The sequence below is a fragment of the Chlamydotis macqueenii genome, chromosome 1, assembly GCF_036417535.1.
Source record: "Chlamydotis macqueenii isolate bChlMac1 chromosome 1, bChlMac1.mat, whole genome shotgun sequence".
NCBI lineage: Eukaryota > Metazoa > Chordata > Aves > Otidiformes > Otididae > Chlamydotis > Chlamydotis macqueenii.
The window spans coordinates 75,467,086-75,487,405 of NC_141556.1; the positions used below are offsets into that span (position 1 = coordinate 75,467,086).

The window sequence follows — 20,320 nt, forward strand, 5'->3', positions numbered from 1 at the left end:
GAAGGTAAAATTGTACAACCAAAGTAACAGCCTAAGACAATCTGTGTAACAGAAAACATCCACTCTAACTGTCTCTTTGTGCTACTTTATACAGAAAAAAAATTTAAAGCACTTGTCTTGGGATGCATAATACTCCATCAGTATATTGTCAGCATATTTTCTTGATGAGTTTTTGATCAGGAATGGCAAGGTATAAAGACAGCAAGACTATACTGCAAAAATCTGCCAAGAACCCAACAGAAGAAACACAAACACACAGGAACTACTGCACTGGACCAGACCAGCGCTGCGTGTAGCCTCCCATCCATTCTTCTATGATGGTCACAATTATCTTTTAAAATTAAACTTCAGATCGTAACTTCTGTCCCCAAATGAACTCAAATATAAGCCAACTTAGCCCTTTTAAGAGGATCAGTGGCAAAAAGAAATCCATCAGGCTCCTTTTTTTTCATATGTATCAAAACAGCTATGTGAGTACACCATGCACACAAGTCTTGAATGAGGTTTACCTTGCTTGTGTGCTTTAGGTCCCAAAAAAAAAAAATAGGAAAAGGCTGGCAAACACTGAGTGTACGCAGTCTGGAGTGGATCTCACTAGTCGTTCTGTGCTTGTGTACAGGTCTGAAGAGCTCAGCGTTTGGGAAAATCATGCCTCTGTGAATTTAATCACAAGCTTTCTCAGGTATTTCTATGCAGACAGTTATTTCTCTGCCCATGCTCCCAGCAGGCTGGTTGGCAGCATGCACAAAGATCTCAACAGACCAGACCTGGCTTTTTTTCTAGCAAAGCAAGTCTGTAACACTCTATCCACATTGGTAAAATCTCTCATTCCCAAAAGCTGAAATCCTGGCCTTTTAAAAACTGGTTTAAAACCTCACAATGATGCTACTGAAGCCAGGATTATACATTAATGGTGCATGTTCATGAAATACACACTAAATTTAAAAGATGCTCCAGGCAATCTCCTATCAGCAAAAGTGTGGATTCCGTAATAAATTTCTGCTGGATGAAGCTTAAAAAGCAATCAAATGAATAAATCTACTGAACATGTTAAGATCATGCGCCTCATGCCGTACACAGAAAATACGATGAACTGCTCTTAAGGTGGGCAGAGAACCAATGGAATCCACTTTGAGTTGCTCTTCCAAATGCTTAGGAAACGTAGATTTTTTATATATATATATTAGCATGAGTTAGAAAATAAAACATAATAAATCAAGTGTGAGTGTTAGACTTGCGTATTTCAACAGATAAATCTAGCCTAAACCAACCCTACACATTAGATTTTACCCAGAGACTTAATTTAGTCCTAAGGTATATGGAGTTAGCTCTGCTCCCAAAGACATAAATAAAAAAAAAAAAAAAAATTTCCCTAGAGAAAAGTTAGATTAGACATACAGAAAAGCTATATATCAGAAGCAAATTTTAATATAAAAAACAATACCTGCAACAGGGGTCCTGATTTTCAATCTGTCGACCTCCATGATGAAGTCATCTTTCAAGAAGAGGAACCCAATGATGGAGAAGAGATAAACTAGGATGAGTGCTAGCACTGCAGTGAGGATAATGGAACGACCATTCCGGGTAACACTTTTTATCACATTTAGCAAAGTCTCTTCTCTGTACACCAGATCAAAAAGCTGGGAAAGTGGAGAGCAGAGGAAAAAATAATACAAACGAGGCAATGTATAGATGCTACGTAGGAAAACAACCTGAACTACTGAAACATAACTGTAGTCATGTTCTAAATTCTCAGCTTCATAAACACACAATTCGCATTGATTTCAGTAGGAGCTGGCCATGCTTATAGGAGGAGAAAATCTGATTATATCTTAAGATAGATTATAGCAAAATCCAAAGTCACAAAGTATATATTATATATGAGCCTGACCCAGACATGGGTAATGGTTACCAACAGGACCCATTGTTTCCCCATGTTCAAAATCAGGCTAGATTAAAACTGAAAAATAGTGTCTTCATACTATGGATCTACATCTACAAATTAATTTTTCATGTTATCTCCCATCTGATAAACAAGCATGGGCTGCAACTCAAAAATGCACTTATTTATGCAAATAATTACATGTCTGTAAACTGTTTCTTTGAGCTCATGGCATCATTTAAAAGTCACTCATGTGTATAAGGATTGAGGTCATCTCTCTTTTAGGACAAAATTGATTTCATTACACTGTTTGTATAAAACTAGAAACCTCTGTTCTTCTTTACCCTGCACTATATGCTTTCCTGGTATTTAACTTTAAAGAAAAGTATACATCAAGATAATACTGCTTTCAATGTCAAAGGCCTAAAATAGCAATTAAACATGTTAAGAGCTTTTCAAGAAACTATAGTTTTTTTTTGTCTTGCAATTCTATTGATGTTCTATAGTGCTCTGGACCTTATCTATAATGTATGTATTTGCACTTCAAAACACAGAGATTACAGATATGAAGTGACACACTATGATTTATCAAAATGGTCCACAGGAGAAGGTATTAGTCACAATTCACAAGATCTGAAATCCACAGCCTTGTGAAAGGATTAATCATAGAGGAAGAAAGAAGACAGACAGTTATCATTCATTCTGTACAAGACAAAGCTGAAAATGGGGAAAAATATTAGGATTTAGAATACTTTCACTACAAAGTGAACACCTGGAAGTAACTTGGGAATGTGGACAATTACATCATCCATGAATCACGGACACTCATCAATAGCAGTCACTGAAAAAAGTAAGTACATAGAATGTTTCTTAAACTACTTGGCACTTTGGAAAGTATTTTAAGGTAGAGATATCCTTACTCATTGAAGGAATAACAGATAATTTATGTGCATTTTTTAAGCGGAAGAGTAACATCCATTTGAAAAATGTCCTGTAGCTACGGCCACAAAATCTTGGCTCTTCTGAAAACTGCCCAGATTTTGAAGTTGACTTTAATGTCAAGATCTGGAAAACTTGACTTCAACAGGAGCTCTACCAGAGTAAGGATAGAACTGAAAACTGTAGTGTGCTGAACACAACTCGGTGAAATGCTTGGGAGCTCACCACTATTTAGGAAGCTGAGAAAAATATGACAACAGGAAAGTGAACCTATGTAAAGGATTACAATTCAGTCACTCTCTCAGAAAGTTTCACACACTCCAGCATAAAGCAAAAAGATTAGAAAACAAGAGCAGTGAAACACCTTTTACTGCTATTCAGCGTGAAGGGAGCAGTTAGCTGAGTTTAGCATAATTTTGCATGATTCATTTTCATTGCACCTGTATGGTATTATAAAAAGGCATTCCATCTGGTTAATGGCAACAAAAGAAAATGGAAGTGGGATACATTTAAAGTGATGAATCTTCCTGCTACACCAGAGTCATGCCATCCCTATTTCCCAATGAATTTCTTTTTTTTTTTTTAATTAGGGCTGCAAGATGAACTGAGGAATGGGAGTTGTTGGTATAGGTACGATGCACACACTCCTGTCCCAAAGAGATTACGACTGATATAAGACACAGGAACAATGTGCACAAAATATATGTACGCTGGGGAAGGATGGGAGAAAGGAGTGGATTGTATGATGATTGTCTGAAAAGAAAGGGGCAAACTTTCAACGGTAAAAGTGATAAAAAGTCCTAACAGAAACAGGTTCTAATGAAAACAGCAGCTTCTAACGGGCAGCAACACAACGGCATGCTAAAAATACACATGATTTGGCTTGATTGTCAGGAAGAAATTGAAGACAGCTGCATGGGTAACGGTATTTTCTATTTTTGCAAAGTTTTCCCCTCCACAGAAGCACACACTTACCAGGAAACTATAGAAGAATTCGTGCACGCAGAGGCCCAGCATGCAGACCAGGACATATGCTACGTGATAGAGAAAAGCCATGTCCATGATGACCGCTCTGTAGCCACGGGTAAAAGTTCCACGGTTCCCAACAAAGCTCACCAGAAACACTATTTTGTTACAAAGCTGTGGAGGGGGGGAAGAAAGGCTAGGTTTATTCCATCAGAAAAATCATGTTGTTTATTGTTTGCATTGCTACTGTGTGTGAAAAGTCTAGATAGATTGCTTTGACTAAATGCTCAACTTTTAGATAGCTGGAGTCAGATGAGAGAAACTGAACTCCCAAGGTACGCTGGGAATGAGCCCACAAGAGTAAGTGGAAGTACATCACCCCTCTAACACTGCACTCTGCCTCGTTACACTGTGATTTATTTCTACAACCTTAGTGAGCAGGCAGGGTGGGATTAATGTCATAAGGCATTAAAAAAACAACTGGGATGAGAATTGCTAACAATTTTGAGTTTAGATCTGAGACTACAGTACAGCAGCTAGGCATGCAACTATGAAGAGAAGAACAGCAACATAACAGAAAGTGGGGTGTGTGTGAGACCTACCATTTCCTTCAGATCATGTTTTTCAATATAAAATCCCTAAAAAAAATACTGGGGGCATTTTTGAAGTATAGCATTTAAGCAACTGCATCGGATTCTCCAGTGCTCCTGAGCTTTGCCTGCATGCGAACAGCGCTGCAGAAGTAAATACGCAAGGGGCCAACCTCATCTGTTTGGTAGTTCAGGACACGCAATGAGGAATCAACATGTTTTTTTCTTTCATAAATTTGACATGGGCAAACGCAGCTCACTTGCCTTTACCTTTGACTATATGTCTGGGTAGCTTTAAGTATGTGAAATTCTCACAGAACTGGTGACAAAGAGACCAATGCTTTGCTGCCTGGTGCTAAGGCGAATTAGAACTGCAGCAGTCAGGCAGAAATCTACGTAGATTACTTGTGAGCATGACTGTAAAACTTACCAAGCTCAGTAAACATGCAATCATAGACGTGAATAAGTTAAAAAAAACTGGAAAAAGGTTGAAAGAATTTTTAATTTTGAAAACTTTTTTCTTCTCAAAAATACAGATCCAAGCTGAGAGAAACATCTCACAAATTTGTGCCAATTTTGCAGAGTGTATTGGTAGAGAAAATTATTCTTTTAACATGAGAAACTGTAAATTTGATTCCTCTTATTTGGCAATATTTCTTTAAATTTCATATTGCTGTTATTTTTAAAGTATTTGCATACGCACAAAACCAAAACAGCTTTTTTCTTAGCCTCCCACTTTGCTGATAATGCTGTTTCAGGATGACTGGAAATTATTTATTTTTTTGGCTTAACCAGTGAACCAGAAAAAGAACTTCTTCGCACAGTTCTAATCAAGGGCTTTTTTTAATAGGAGACCCTTAATATCTCTGCTTCTGCTGAAAGGGAAATTCTGCTTGCTTTTTAAGTACTTACATTAGCAGCACCAAGAAGTATCAAGGTAGGACCGAGTCCTATGGTATATATAGACCTGAGAATAACAGACACCAAAAAGGGTCGAATACCAACAGGCTTGGAGATGAAAAACAGCATCGCTGTACAAAACGCCACTGCTATCCAAAGGAGGAGCGAAAACAATGGAGAGAGCGTGCCTGTAGAGAGGAGGAAGGGAGATTTGAGAAAGGCATCTTTGGAGAGTCCATTTTTCACCATGAAACAGATCCAAAAGATCAATTCCTTTGCCAATACAGCTAACAAAAAGAGTGATTAATCCATCACAACTGCTGACCACAACTTGCCTTAATTGCAGCAAGAACTATTATTATCACAGTATTGTTGATTTTTGCACATGTAATAATAAGAGCAGCTGATGAAATTTCCATCAAAATCTGGGGAGTGCTCAGAGATGAAACAGTTTACCCTTCTCCTGGAGCAAGCTACTAATCAGCTCACTTTTGCAGGGATCGTTAGAGCTCCTCCGGTCTAATTCCATGATTGCTCAGCTACAGAAATAGTCGGTCCTCAGGGTGGTGCAGCAAGTGCCACCACGCTGCAGTGTCATGTTTGGATCTCCAACAGCACCCTAGAGCCCCGTTTTTAGAAAAAGCAGCTTTCTTCCGAACGGCTGCGGGTGTTCAGCAGGAGCCTCCGCCTCTGCACGGGAGCAAGGCACTTGCGGCAGCGGGAGGCAGCCATGGGGACTTCGGCAGGAACAGGCAGCATCTGCATTGCCGAGAGCAGCTGAATAGCTGTGCCTTGCTCCCGGGGAGGCAGCGGGTCCTGGGTCTTGCTGAGCTCCTGCGGGCATGCGAGCCGCTGCTTTCAGAGTCAGTCTCTTCGCTGCTCTGCAAGACGCTGGCTCCAGGCTCTCCCCAAGTTTTGAGCGATGTCCCCCTATTTTCCCCTCTCTTCTCTGCTTAAAGCCCTGGAAACACATCATGTTGCTGTGATATAAAAAGCACATTCAGATCTCAGGACACTGTCACACTTGTACACTGACTTCTATTGTTATCAGATGAACTGAGAGGTCAGTGACGGGGGAGAAGGGAATAGAAAATTTAGCTAGACTCACAACAGAAATCATGCTATCTCTTTGGCAACAGATACACAGCTCAGCAGCATCAGTGGGATTAGAAAACAATGAGATGAGGCCCTAGCCTCAATATTCAGATGGCACCCGAACTTTTCCAAAGTTCAGGAGTGTTTGTGTCCTCGGAAGGAGGTTCAAGGTCGGCTCTGACAGATAGTTTCTTTGCCAACAAGATTTGGAAACTTTTAATGGATCCTAAAAAATAACTTCCAAGTGGATCTGAAAGGTAAGGCCAAAGCACTCAAGTGTTTCTTTCACAAATAATTTCTCCTTCTTCCCTACCGCAGGTCAAACAGTTTCATGTCACAAGACCCACACCAGTAACATGTGCAAACATGCATGCCAGAGGCAAGGAGTCCTCATCTGGAGTGCAATTTCGCTTACATCATATGATGTAAGAACTGCAGGTACCTACTGAAAGGCAGCATCCTTGGGATGACAGATCAGCCCAGGCACCTCAGACGTGAGTATAGCTGGATTTAAGCAAGGTGAAGGGAAAAAACAGGATACCAACTCTGGCTGTTCGATCAGGTTTTGGTGGAAGGGGAGGCTGGAAGTAAAGAGGCTGCCTCATGACCTGCTAATGCCATTTGGCCACACCTATAGTTTATTGCTCAGGAATTGCTTCTGCTTTTACAGGCACTAGGAACTGGAATCCTGAAACGTGCTATCACTGAAATCACTGGATTACTGGGGCTACTTAAACTAATACTATATAAATCTGCAGTTCCAAATAAGTATTAATACCTACTGACTGCAGACCAGAGGATTTTAACGAGTATAGATTAGCTAAAATTTAGTAGCTTAAAAGGTTTATTTTTAACTCTTTATTTCTCCTCTCACCCTTTACGGGCTCTGATGTGCGTGCACTCCGAGTGACTCTTCAGTTTACAAATAGGAAAGCTCTAAGTACAAATGCTTTCCTTTTACACGGCACAGCCCTGCAAACGTTGCTTCGCGAGGCTGTGGAGATGCTGTGCCGTGACCTGCAAGAGGGCACCCCACAGGGTGGAAGGGCAATGTGGTCTCCACGCCAATATACTTTAATCTGCTGCCTTTCTGTTCAGCCAGCCAACAGGAATGTTTGCTGGTGCCAGCTCTGGTGTTTGTGAAAAGCACATGTATCTACTAGAAGCTGGACTGCTTCCACCAGCCCAGTTCACATGCCATCAGACAGAGGTGACTTTCAGTCACATTACTGACTGGACACAAATCAAAGACCCAGAGGTGAATGGCCCTACTCCCATTACCAGTATTGTGAACTACTTAGTCTTCTTTATCCCAATTAAGCTTGTTTTGGATTGAAAGAGGCCTCCTGCTAGTCTGCTGTATTTCTTATGAAATGTATTATTTGCTGTATTTCCTGTGACACATGATGAAGCAGAGACAGAATCATAGGTTTTAAGCATATTTCATATAATGCATTTATACTCTGCAACAGTTATCTCCTTTTATCCCAATAAACAATGTAGTCAGAAGCCAACAAGCTAGTTTTTGTATCATTCTATTCCATACGTTTTTAAGACTGCAAGTCATTCAATTTGGTCAGTTTTAAGGTCCCTCTGCTGCCAGGAATCTTTCTTCAGCTCAGAATCTGTAACTGAATGTGTGCAGTATTACACTGCAATATGGCAATTAAAAAAAAAAAAAGAATTAGCTCAGATAATCTAGATAATCTTCAACTTAGCAGCTACATTCTGTCCATTTTATTTCACAATGCATGGGCCACGTGACATACAGAAGATCAACTACCACATTTCAGACAACATCTAGTACCTACTTAGAAAATACTACGTGGCTTCTGCAGATATGAGTATACCTGAAGATGCAGTTTTATGTAAGTGTTACCTTAGAATCGAAAGCATCTAAAACTAAAAGGAAAAATAAAACCAAACTCCACTTGCCTTCATCTCCATCGTCTCCAAAGGGGTAGAAGAGAGCAACTGCTAAATTGATAAATACAGCAAGGTTGAAGGAAATGCTCCCCCAGAGAGAGATGTGTCTGGAGAACCAGAACAGGGGTGGATTATCTAGAAAGGGGAGAACAACAATCAATTAAATGGAAGCAGGCAGGAACTCAATCAGGAATGGCCCCAAGGGAATTAAAAAATACAGATTAATGAAGAAAATATGCATATCTTTAAAATTAACTAAAATAGACAAATATTAAACATCAGTTTGCCATAAAACACTGTTTCAAACAGAGCTTTTAATCCAAAGATTCCAATTGGGTTTATTATATATGAGAGTTTTGCCTTTGCTAAGATTTTAGGACTGGATCTTTTGTGGAGGAGTCTTTTCTCCTACTTCTGAAACTGTAGCCTCTGTGCATGGAGTCACAAAATCAAGTAAATAAATAGATTTTAGCACTTTGCATGCCATTCAACTAGAAGACCCAGAATGGGTCATGCAGATGACCCATTTGGATGAAGTACACTGATGACATTATTCAAAGAACGACAGAATAGGCAAGGTTTCAGAACTGCAGTATTTTCCCTACCCCTGTCAAACTAAATACATCTTGATCTGCTTTGGGGAGCAGGTAAAATTTGGTCTGACTGAGATTTGGGTCTATGAAAGCTGACTATTTCCTGCATGATCCTCAGACATCCAAGGTTAACTGCTGACGAACAGCTCTGTACTCCTGCTTAAAAAGACTCAAATGAAGCCAGGATCTCCATATGTGAAGTGCTGTACAAATACACAAAATAGTCTATATTCCAAAGAACAAATAACCTAGTTAGAAAAGATTAAAAAGGGAAATAGGGTGAAACAGGGTTAAGATTTTTGTGTCCAGAGTCACATAAACAATTCAGCAAAAAAGGCTAGGAACAAGATCAGAGGATACTAAGACCGAGGCAAGCACTTCATATATATGACTGCACTACAATATGTTTATATGAACATTTAAAACAAGATTCTCTGTGCAATAGTGTGAAAAAATCTCTAGCTAGAGAGGTTTATCTATTCGAACATGATGTATTCCTATTAATTAAATTTTCAAGTACTGAGAACCTCCTGCAAGTATGCAGAGCATATTCCCGACTTGCCTGCAGCCAGCTAACTTTTTATGAACAGCAGACTCCTTCAACTGCTTAAGACTGTCTCAGGCTTTAATCTAAATAGACTTTAATTGTGATTAGGTAAATATTCAGACTTCGCTGTGATAACCTTATACTGTTGACTGCTGAGATTTAAGCATTTGGAGCCATTGCAAACGACATCTGTCAATTAAGCAACACAGACCGCATGGTAACAGACACTTGTCTGCAGAACGAATCGAGTCTCAACCTGTATTATCTTTTCAAATAAAAAAACACATGGAGACTTGTGGGCTATGCCACTGATAAAAGGAATTGAGGAATTTCTGTTCTGAATAAAAATAAACCAATTTTCTTTGTTTATAGCATTAGGCAGGTCTGGGCTATATAATGTAGGGTTGGGCTCTTTTATTTGTGATTCTTAAGTAAAACACACAGATATGATTTTGTTACTGGAGTAATTTTTCTACAATACAGTGACTTTTATTCCCAAATAGGCTGTGCAGATAGGGAGTTATTCTGGAATCACTTATTTTCCAACTTCTATTCTGGTCAGTTTGTCAGTACAGAGAAGTTCTTACAATGCCACCAAGGAAAGTGAACAAGGGCTGAAAGGGTTCCCGCTGAAGACTTACTACTGCCTCTAAAAATTACAGCCTGGGAATTGACATTTTAAAAACTGCAACCACCACCCATGTTTCCATCATGTTAAGGATGCTACATTAAACCATATTGCTTTGACTAGACAAACTCCCTCCTGCTCTGACCATAGATCCTATTCTTCACTTCCTTCCTGATCAACAGCGTAATGCTGCTGTCAGCAGCTGATGTGTGCTACTCCAATGGCATCTGCATTTTAGTAGAGAATGAAGTGATGACTATCATATATTCCTTATTCCTCAAGGATACTGTAGATGCTTAATTAGTTTGCAGCCTTGATTCTCTCCACCAAAAGCAAAGGGCAGAGTTGACAGCAGCTGAGCTGGCAGTAGCTTCCTGTCCCTGCTACATCGGCAACGGCAGCAGCCCCACTCCTGGCGAGGGCTGGCGGCTGTAATGCCCACCAGTGAACTAAACAAGAAAATCAGGATACCTGGCTTGGCTTCACTGCACCTCCTCTTTGGGTCCCTGCTTTGATGTCTCCCCCATGATCTTGACCATGCCTGTCAGATCTGCAAGAGGCTTATGGTGGTACGCGTGCCTCTCCCACTACCACAGGGACGTACACCAGTGTGGGCTAACAGACTGGGGCATATGGCAGCCTAGTCAAGCAAGGCTGATGTGAACTGGGAAATGGGAACTGACTCCAAAGCAGCTGAGGTTCTGGTGAGAGATGTTTTTAAATGACTGACATTTACAAGTTTTTTAATGGTCCTTCAGGAATCTGCAAACCTCAAATACGCAGCTACATATGTTTTTATTAAATATTAGAGGCTTTGGCTTAGTTAGGTGCAATCTATTGAGTTTAGTGGAACTACATCCAGTTCATCCATCCCTCAATTTAACTTTTGGAGTCCAAAACATCATCTCTAACACACTGCTGATGTTACTAACTGCTCCATATTATGCCTCTTTCATGGCGGCATGGAAGTGTCTCTTGGCTGACCTACACTCTGCTGACCTACACTCTCAAGCCCTGAACAGTTTTGCCTGTTGCAGTATCAGAGTGAACAGAGAAAAGCACATTGTTAAAATGAAAAAAAATTGAAGGCTTAAAAGCAGGTTCAGGATAATTAAGCTATTTTTTGCAATTGCAATACTTACTCCTAATTTTCTTTTGCCATTTCATCTCGTTGTACAGATCCTCTGTCTGTTGGAAAAAGTCATTCACTTTGCTCCCTTGTTCATCTCTCTCTGTTGTATTAAATACCCGACTTTTGGATTCTCGAGTGAGGAATTCACAAATATTGGGGACAGGGAAGACTATTTGTTCCATTGTTCTATCATGGCGAACAATCTATAAATAAAATGCACATTTTTTTTTCAGAATCAGTGACTTCCCAAGCATTTTGTCCTATCTTTTCTTGTTCACAGCTCCCCTTTTATTTATAAATCAATGCATAAATTATTTGAACATTACAATGAAGTTGAACCTAAAACAAAGTAAACTGCTTGCCTATCCTCAAAAGCCAGCCTGAAAATAAGTTGGCAAATATATGTCTGAAGCAAGATCTAGGTCCAAACTTCCCCCAAATATAAAAAATGCTGTAATTCCGAATGCTTTAATTTTGCAATAAATTGAAACAAATCTCTTCCAGTAAACAGTGCAGAAGTTCAGGGGCTTTCTGCTCGGATTATGAAATTCTTTTCTCACCTTGAGTCTATTTCTATGATGAGATAAGTTGTGAAGGTGAACATGCAAAAATAGCACCTTGTTACTCAGACAGCACCCATATCTTATCAGTCTTTACCTGCTTACTTGGCAAAAACCAAAGTTTTGCTTTGTTTGTATTTCAGGGCCTACCGAGCTATCATCGAGTGAGCAAAATTCTATTCCATTTCCCTACACTGTCACCAAAATTGCTTTCCCATTCTGATCATGGACTCTGCATTACTAATAATAGAGAAATGGGTAGAAAACTCATCTTAACTGTTAGACCCATGTCTCTGCACAGCCACCAGTGAAAAAGAACCCCCTATTTGACTTTCAAATCAAACGAATGAGATACTCTGATATAGGGGAGCGATATCTGAAATGCCAAACAGGTCTAGGACCACTTTCAGAGAAAGACCAGTGAACATCCATTTGATGTAGGAGCAAAGCTGGGTTGAGTTTTCCAGATACAGTTTTGCATTCAAGAACTCTCCTTTCTCTCTGTTAGTTCATATTTATTATGTGAAGACACCAAAAAACCCATCTGTCTTAAGCCAGTTTCAAGAGTAACATATTCAAGCACACTTGTGTTAGAGATGAAGGATAACTATGCTTGTGTCTGCCCATGGGTATGTGCACTAGGTGAAATACGAACACGCTGTTTTGAAGTGTCCTGAGGAAATAGTTGTGTCTCAGGCCAGCAGTTGTGCAATGGGACTATGTGACTAGCAGCTAATCTGATAGGGTGAGTGAAGGAAGCTGACAGCACATCTTCAGTTCTGTCAGGGACTCAAATAAAGAGGTAGGCTGCGTGTGCTGCTCTGCAGAATGACATTTAAAAAGCCTCCTTGAGAATAAAGGCCTCCATATCTACTTGAGGAAAAGGCTTTGCAGCCATGAGGTTTGACGAGATTGAAATCTCCTAAAGGAGGTTTCAGAAACTAAACCAGGAATAAGCTATTTGCCACATAACAGCAGATCACAGTGCTTGTTTATTGCCTAAATTTACAACCTACCCAGATAAGTCGGCTGGTAATCGTTAAGAGATACCTCAGGAGCACCCCAAGTATCAAAATATGTTAAGAGGAGCACTGAGCTGCCCTCTGGACAACCACAGCCATGGAACTTCCACCCACCCTGTGGCAGGATAACATGATCAGTATCAGGAGTATCAGATCAGATCAGAGAAGGATCCAGCCATGGCCTGCATCGATGGCAGCCAGGACAATACGGACCTGAGGAGCTTACGTCAGACTGCTCCCTATGCATGCAAGCTCAGGGCCAATGTTACTGGAGCCTGGGAGGCCGCTGAAGGTGAAACTATTGGCTCAGGTTCAGGCTGGGCCTGTGTGCAACCATACCGCGAAGTTTTCATACTCAGCCAATTTTGGACTTGATACAGCATTTCCAAGGGAGAGATAGATCCTCTTCTTCCTGCAGTCTCTTGCAGCAGCTGCCTTTGCACCACAGAAGTTCTCTTCCTTACAAAGTCACTAAGGACTAGAGACACAGAGCCTAACTCCTATATTGATGCCTATAATCCCATGAAATCTGTAAGAGCACAGGATCTAACAGTTAAGAACCTAAATACCTCTGTGGATCTTGATCTAAATCCAATCCATGGCAGGGGTAAAGTTTAAAATAGAGAACAGAACTGATGAACCAGGCCAAGCCTTAGTCTTTTAAACAAAAGCCATACTGAATGTCTACACCACTTCAAAACCTCTTTGTACTCTAGCCAAACTTTTAATTTGATCAGTTAGCATCACTGGCTTTGAAACTCATGATTATTTATTTGAGTGATGTACCATACAAGATTATTCTTGACTTCATGACACAGCTACTATCCACAATCATTATTTCCCTAACAAAACATGTTTGGTAACACACAGGAAAGCTACTGTAAAATGATTATTTGGAGCCACTTTTAATATAGGTGCATTCCTTTTTCTTCCATAGCCAAAAGCATATCATTCAACCTTCTCCTCCTCATAAATAATCTACACCATTTGAATAAGCTTTGCTGCTCAGAAGCTTAAAAAGAGGTGATATACCACGCACAAGATGCAAACTCGTCTCATATTCAATCTTCTAGTGAGCAATTCTTTACCTCTATCTGTGCCGTATGATTGGCGTAATACCTCAAGGCTTCATCTCCTTCATCTGGATCTGACCCTGGCTTCAGCATCTGTTGCAATGTTTTATTGTGACGAGCCAACTAGAAAAAGAAAAAGAAAAATCTGATTTATGTCCTGCTGCTATGTTTTCAGCTTGACTAACACAAACCCTCCTTCCCTGCACCCCCATATACTAACATGCTCAACCCAGTGGGGCTCTTTTCCACAGATAACAACAAAAATGTAATTACTTGAGAACAATAGAAATAATTTAGTCTTAAAAAGTCAGCAGTAAGTCTTCGGCTGAGATTTACGAAAGGCAGCTTAGCCTGCAGCCTAGATGGTTTTTGGAGGGCTTTTAACAAGTGCCAAAAAATTAGACTAAATGCTTCTTTTCACTTAAGTTTAGACATAAAATTTGCATACCTCTGACTAGGTAATTACATTTAGAATTAAATTTTCTCTGTGATTTCAAATGGCTCAACTGTTCTTCACCATGTTGCAGCTTGGTATTTCAGAGCTGCCAAGACAATGTCCATAACTATTTCAGAGGCAGCTGGACTGCTGTGGCGGGCAAATAAATTCTTAACTGTCCAGTTTATGTACATAGCACATAGGTACACACACACAAACACACAAATACGTATCTCCTCCTACAAACTTTTACATATTAGATACTTTACATGATTCACGGCCTACATCTGTTCTTGTCAAACAGTAAATATTTTAAATGCTCAATAGCTCCACAAAGTGTAATATTGAGAATGTGAGCAAACATGCTCGTGATGTCTCTAAGGTCGGTGAGAAACAAAGACCTAATTACAAGGCGTGAGGAAACGCTACGACAAATGCAATTTTCCCTGTATCATAGCGAGTGGCTTTCATCGAGAAATTCTGAGGTGTTTCACCCACTGTAAGGTAGGGGAAACTGAGGCAGGAAAGGAAAGGCTATCTTGCAGACGTGATCCAGGTCTTAATGAGTAAGCAGACATGACCACAACAGACGAGACACAGACATTAGAAATGAAGCTGGCACAGGACTCAAAATGACCGCAGGAACTAGGCTTTGAAGTGACAATCACCACAGGTGGGTTTGGATTTACTACATGAAATAACACAGTACGTTGAGGAATTATAAAATAATTAAAATCCACAAAAAGAATGTCAGGGATCAAGCCTGAAAGTAAAAATGGATCTAAACAGATATTGTAATAATCTCACCAGAAAGTGATCACACTCATTTATAAATCATTTGCGTGTCTCACAATCACCTTTTTGGGGACTGATAAAGGCGGAGAGATACCTATACAATTTGTTCTATTTCTTGAAGTTCTCTAGAATCTACTGATCAAGATAATTTTTCTTCTGAACCTTGATAAAAACTTACTAATTAAAGATGAATAATAAATGGAATGTCCAAAAGCAAGAGAATAACAGAAAAGACTGCTCAAGAAGAATAAATGTATTTCCTACAGCTTCCTCAAGGACAGAAGTCTGCTTGGCCCTGACAGTAGAGCCCTGAGCTTATGTGGCGGAATATCAGCCTTTCATAAAAGGATCACGAACAGGTATTCAGGAAGACATGCAAAAAATCACACTGGGGACAGTTGCAGAGCAATACTCTTTCCATCAATAATAGATTTCTGCCTTGAATAGTTACTTTTGTACTCTATCTCGCAAATGTATGGATAGTCTCATTACATGTATTAAAATCTTATGCAATTTCCACTTATTGTTAAGGCTAAAAAGGAGGATTAAGACCATCTGACTTATGCTCCTTCACACAAGCCATACAACCTGATCCAGTCAGTAGTCTTTGCAGTACGCCCACAACATCGTCTCAACGGGACAACCTGAATTCACTCCCTACAGGTCTTTTGCATCCCCCTCAATATATGCTCTGGCATAATGGAAAAACAAGAGGAGCTTATGCAAACAAGGTAGTAACTGCTTAAAAATTCCCCTTAAATAGTGTTACTGTTTTCACCTTTCAGCTTTACTGAATGTCCCTCCGCTTCTGTACTTACGAAAGGGCAAGCAAGAGCGCCCAATTCACCTTCTCTGTATCATTCATCATTCTGTACACTACTGTCACATCCTCTCTTATTTGTCTCTTCTTTAAATTAAAACAATCCCTATCTTTCCCATCCCTTCTCAAACAGAAGACTCTCCATGACTCAATTATTTTCCTTGTCCATCTCCAAATGCCCTTTACTTTGGCTATATCTCTTCCTTAAGATACAAAGAAAAGAACTGACTAGACAGAGTGCAATCACACCCTGCTTGGAGCAATGAATTAGCATAACCAGAAGCAAATATATTCCCCTTTTTTTTTATCTTCTGTAATACAGAGGAACTTTGCCTGTATCTTGACCCTTTTCCTCCAATGTGAAACATTAAAGTTCTGAGTTTTCTAATAAATGGCAAGTCAAGGAGGTATGGATAGTTCTTCTTGTATTAAAATTACACCAGTTTGGAGAAAGGGTCACGTATAGATTCAGAAATATCCATTAGTACCACAAAAAACTTCTCATATAAACATACTTGGATTTGTGTACAGAATTTGAAATACCATTTGTAAACTATATGAAATCTCAAGGTATTGCCTCCTGATATACTGTCCGTAACTTTTACTGCAAAATTATCCCTCAATAGATATCAGAAACAGAAACTCCCTTATCACATGGACTAGAAGGGAAAACCATCTCAGCCCTCTCGTGCTACCACAGTGTGTCAACTTAGCAGATTGCTGGTGGTTTGAGACAGCACTGATGTTTCTATTGTACTATCAGGTTTGATGTGAGCAGCAGCTACGTACTTCAAAACCACGTGCATTCGGTGATCTTCACAATATCGGGCTTTCAGGCAGTGCTGATGTGTGTACAGAGCCTAGCACCACACAGCTGGGGCTTCCCGACACTAACACTAGACAAAACGATCCAAAGAACAGGCCAGGATCTTCTGGCACCTTGGCTGCCAGTAGAGACGCACTGGAAACAACCAGAGATTGCTGACCAAGCTGGAGGAACTACAGCAGATTTCAGAAGGGAAACCTACCTAAAGCTGTCAGCAGTAGTTCTAGGCAGTAAGCGCTCCTAACTCCATTTCTTTCTGCTTCCCCATCTCTCTGTATCCACTTACCTTCTGTAGCCTAGCTCTTCAGACAGTAACCTCAGGGCAATGGGTCTATCTATTTTCTGCAGTTCCTACGTGGGATGGATTCCTCCACACTGACATAGAGCCAAGTACTGCTAATATTTTTGTACTGTCACAGCTGCATAAATGAAAGAATGGTGTGGACAGCAATCTTTGAAAGCTCAGATACGAAGCAGAGGCCCACAGTAAGACAGAACAACTTTATAAATGCTACGTTATTTGGCAACCACAATGTTTTCTGAAGCTCTTTCACGATCCTTCCTTCACCCTGTGATGAGCTCAAAGGCCCACACGGGCAAAGGGGACTGTGTCAACAGACTCCTCGACCAGCGCAGAGCTTTTTCTGAGATCAAAGACATAGCAATGAAAATAACAATGTCGTGACAAACTGTGAATCTAAAATATGGGAAGCTTATCCAAGCTGATAATACACCCTAGGTGACAGGCTGTGACTGGCCTGAAAAGGCCATGCAAGCTCTGACTGACTTTTTTTTTCATATTTAACTCCTGTGATGTAGTTAAGTGTTATGTCCAAAGTGTTGCACAAACTTTTGGAGGCAGCTGAAGGACAAGACACAGGATGTGCACTGACAATAGTGACTATAATAAAAAGAACAGCCCCCATCTGTATTTGCAAAGCAAAGCTCAAAAGTGTGCGTCAACTGTAACTAATTAAAAAAAAAAAAAAAAAAAAACCAAAAACATCACTAGAGTCTGAATTTGCAGAGAGCCTGAAAAAAATATCACCTCTGAGGAGAAAACTCTCTCAGTCAGGCATTTACTCACCCATCAACCATGCAGTGATGCTATTTTAAATGTCAACATTGTATTTTACTACTCATCAAGGCATGTAGGGATGAGGGAGCAATAACATACAATAGAATAATGATTTCCAAAAAGGGAATGTGTAAGGCAATAGCTATATGAATAAAGATCACTTGGCTTTCAGTCAGTTCCCAAGGAAGGATTGTTGTTCTTCTTGAAAGACCTTAACTTCAAAAATTTGGAAAATATTGTAATAAAGGATCAGTACAAAATATGAAAGATTGAGGGCAGACCAAGAACGCTGAAGACATTAATAAAGAAGTAGAGATAAATGACAGAATTACAAGCAATACTCATTCTAAACTCCTCACACATGATTATAAAATCACAGATCTGCTGGTCATTTGGAATTCTAAATATGATCAGTAGTGTGGAAAACCACAACAGACCCATATTTTGCAATTAACAACATAGGGGTTTCCTGCAGGCTTTTTGTTTTAAAGTCAAGATTTCCTTGAACAAAAATGCAGTTTTTTAAATGTTCTCAATGCAAAAGTGATTTAAAGCTGTAAATGTTCATGTCATCAGCCTGTCAATAACTCATTGACTTGGGATACTGCAAGGGTCTCCTCTGTTGCCCAGATCTCACTGCAGGCATGAGGTCCAACCCAGTACACAGCTGAGACGGTTGTCAAAACTCCTGCCAACTTCACCAGGCTCTGCTTCAGCCCCCAAAAGGACAGGAGTCTGATAAATATGAGGTAGAAATAGCAGACTGAAGACCTCCACATTCTGTGAGACCTGTTCCACCCTCTAGCATTTTTAGACCACCAAACCTGGGGCGTAAAGGTGACTTTTTATCACTAGAATGGTATAAAGGGATCTAAATTGGTGAGGCTTAAGTGTCCTGTAAGCAACGAGGGTTTTCACGGAAAAGTAGGTTCACGGGAAAAGTATCAGAAGTGTTAAACTGATTTTCTAGAAAATGTCGAAGAAGAATTACTATAAGCTCTGGATAACTGCCTGAGAAGCACAAATAAAGACACAAACAGTTTCTGTGCCTTGAGACACATTATATTTGCAGTATTACTATTACAAAGTATTACAAACATGTGAAAAAAAAAAAAACACAAACAAAATTATTTTTAAAATCATTATCCTTGTCACCAATTCTCTCAAGTTTCTTCTCACAGCTGCAAGGCAGCAGTAAGGCTGTTATCTGACGGGGGAGATACCTGGCACACAGGCAGGCCTGACAGGGGAAGGGCACTGGGTTAGGCAGCAGTCGGGAGCGTGCTGGGGACTGGGGCTCGTTTTGGGGAGGGAACTGGTTGAGTGGTGTGCTTGCAAGCTACAGCACTGCACAGTGCCCTCTCTGCCCTTACTCCAGGCCCCAGCTGCAGCTCACCAGCCAACTCTCCCTGCACCGGGGCAGAGAGAGGCCACTACACAGTCCTGGAAGTCCATGAACTACAGACCTTGGGGAAAGTGGGGACAGGTAGCCTGGGAGGACTACAAAGAGGCTGCGTGAGTGGCCAGGGATAAGGTAAGGAAGGCCAAAGCCCTGGCAGAACTGAATCTGGCCGGGGATATAAAATGCAACAAGAAGAGCTTTTATAGGTACGTAGGGGACAAAAGAAAGTCCAGGGAAAATGTAGGCCCCCTCCGAAAGGGAACTGGTGTCCTGGTTACCCAGGACATGGAGAAGGCTGAGGTTCTCAATGACTTTTTTGCCTCAGTCTTCACCGACAAGAGTTCCTGTCCCACCGCCCAAGCTGTAGAAGGTGCAAGCAGGGACTGCGAGGATGAAGAACTGCCCATTGTACTCAAAGAGCAGGTTCGGGATTATCTGAGGAACCTAAAGGTGCACAAGTCCATGGGTCCTGATGAGATCCATCCGTGGGTCCTGAGGGAATTGGCGGATGAAGTTGCCAAGCCACTGGCTATCGTATTTGAGAAGTCGTGGCGGTCTGGTGAGGTCCCCGATGACTGGAAGAGAGGGAATATAACCCCAATTTTTAAAAAGGGGAATAAGGAAGACCCAGGTAACTACAGGCCGGTCAGCCTCACCTCTGTGCCTGGCAAGGTCATGGAGCAGATTCTCCTGGAAACCATGCTAAGGCACATGGAGAGCAAGGAGGTGGTTGGTGACAGCCAACATGGCTTCACCAAGGGCAGATCGTGCCTGACCAATTTGGTGGCCTTCTATGACGGGGTGACGGCATCGGTGGACAAGGGACGAGCAACTGACATCATCTACCTGGACTTGTGCAAAGCTTTTGACACTGTCCCGCATGACATCCTTCTCTCTAAACTAGAGAGACATGGGTTTGATGGACGGACCACTCGGTGGATAAGGAGTTGGCTGGATGGCTGCACTCAGAGAGTGGTGGTCAACGGCTCAATGTCCATGTGGAGACCGGTCACGAGTGGCGTCCCTCAGGGGTCCATGTTGGGCCCGGCCCTGTTCAACATCTTTGTCGGCGATATGGACAGTGGGATAGAGTGCACCCTCAGCAAGTTC

General features: G+C 40.9%; 1 protein-coding gene across 1 annotated transcript in view; it reads right to left on the reverse strand.

Moving 5' to 3' along the window:
- ITPR2 (inositol 1,4,5-trisphosphate receptor type 2) overlaps positions 1-20,320 on the reverse strand; it is a 267,039-nt gene that overhangs the window by 35,854 nt on the left and 210,865 nt on the right. Inside the window, exons 46-51 of the mRNA XM_086756987.1 lie at positions 13,869-13,976; positions 11,209-11,401; positions 8,308-8,433; positions 5,290-5,465; positions 3,797-3,961; positions 1,445-1,640 (exon numbers count right to left, since the gene is read on the reverse strand). Of these exons, the coding sequence (XP_086613113.1) occupies positions 1,445-1,640; positions 3,797-3,961; positions 5,290-5,465; positions 8,308-8,433; positions 11,209-11,401; positions 13,869-13,976 (964 nt within the window). The remainder of the gene's footprint in view (positions 1-1,444; positions 1,641-3,796; positions 3,962-5,289; positions 5,466-8,307; positions 8,434-11,208; positions 11,402-13,868; positions 13,977-20,320) is intronic.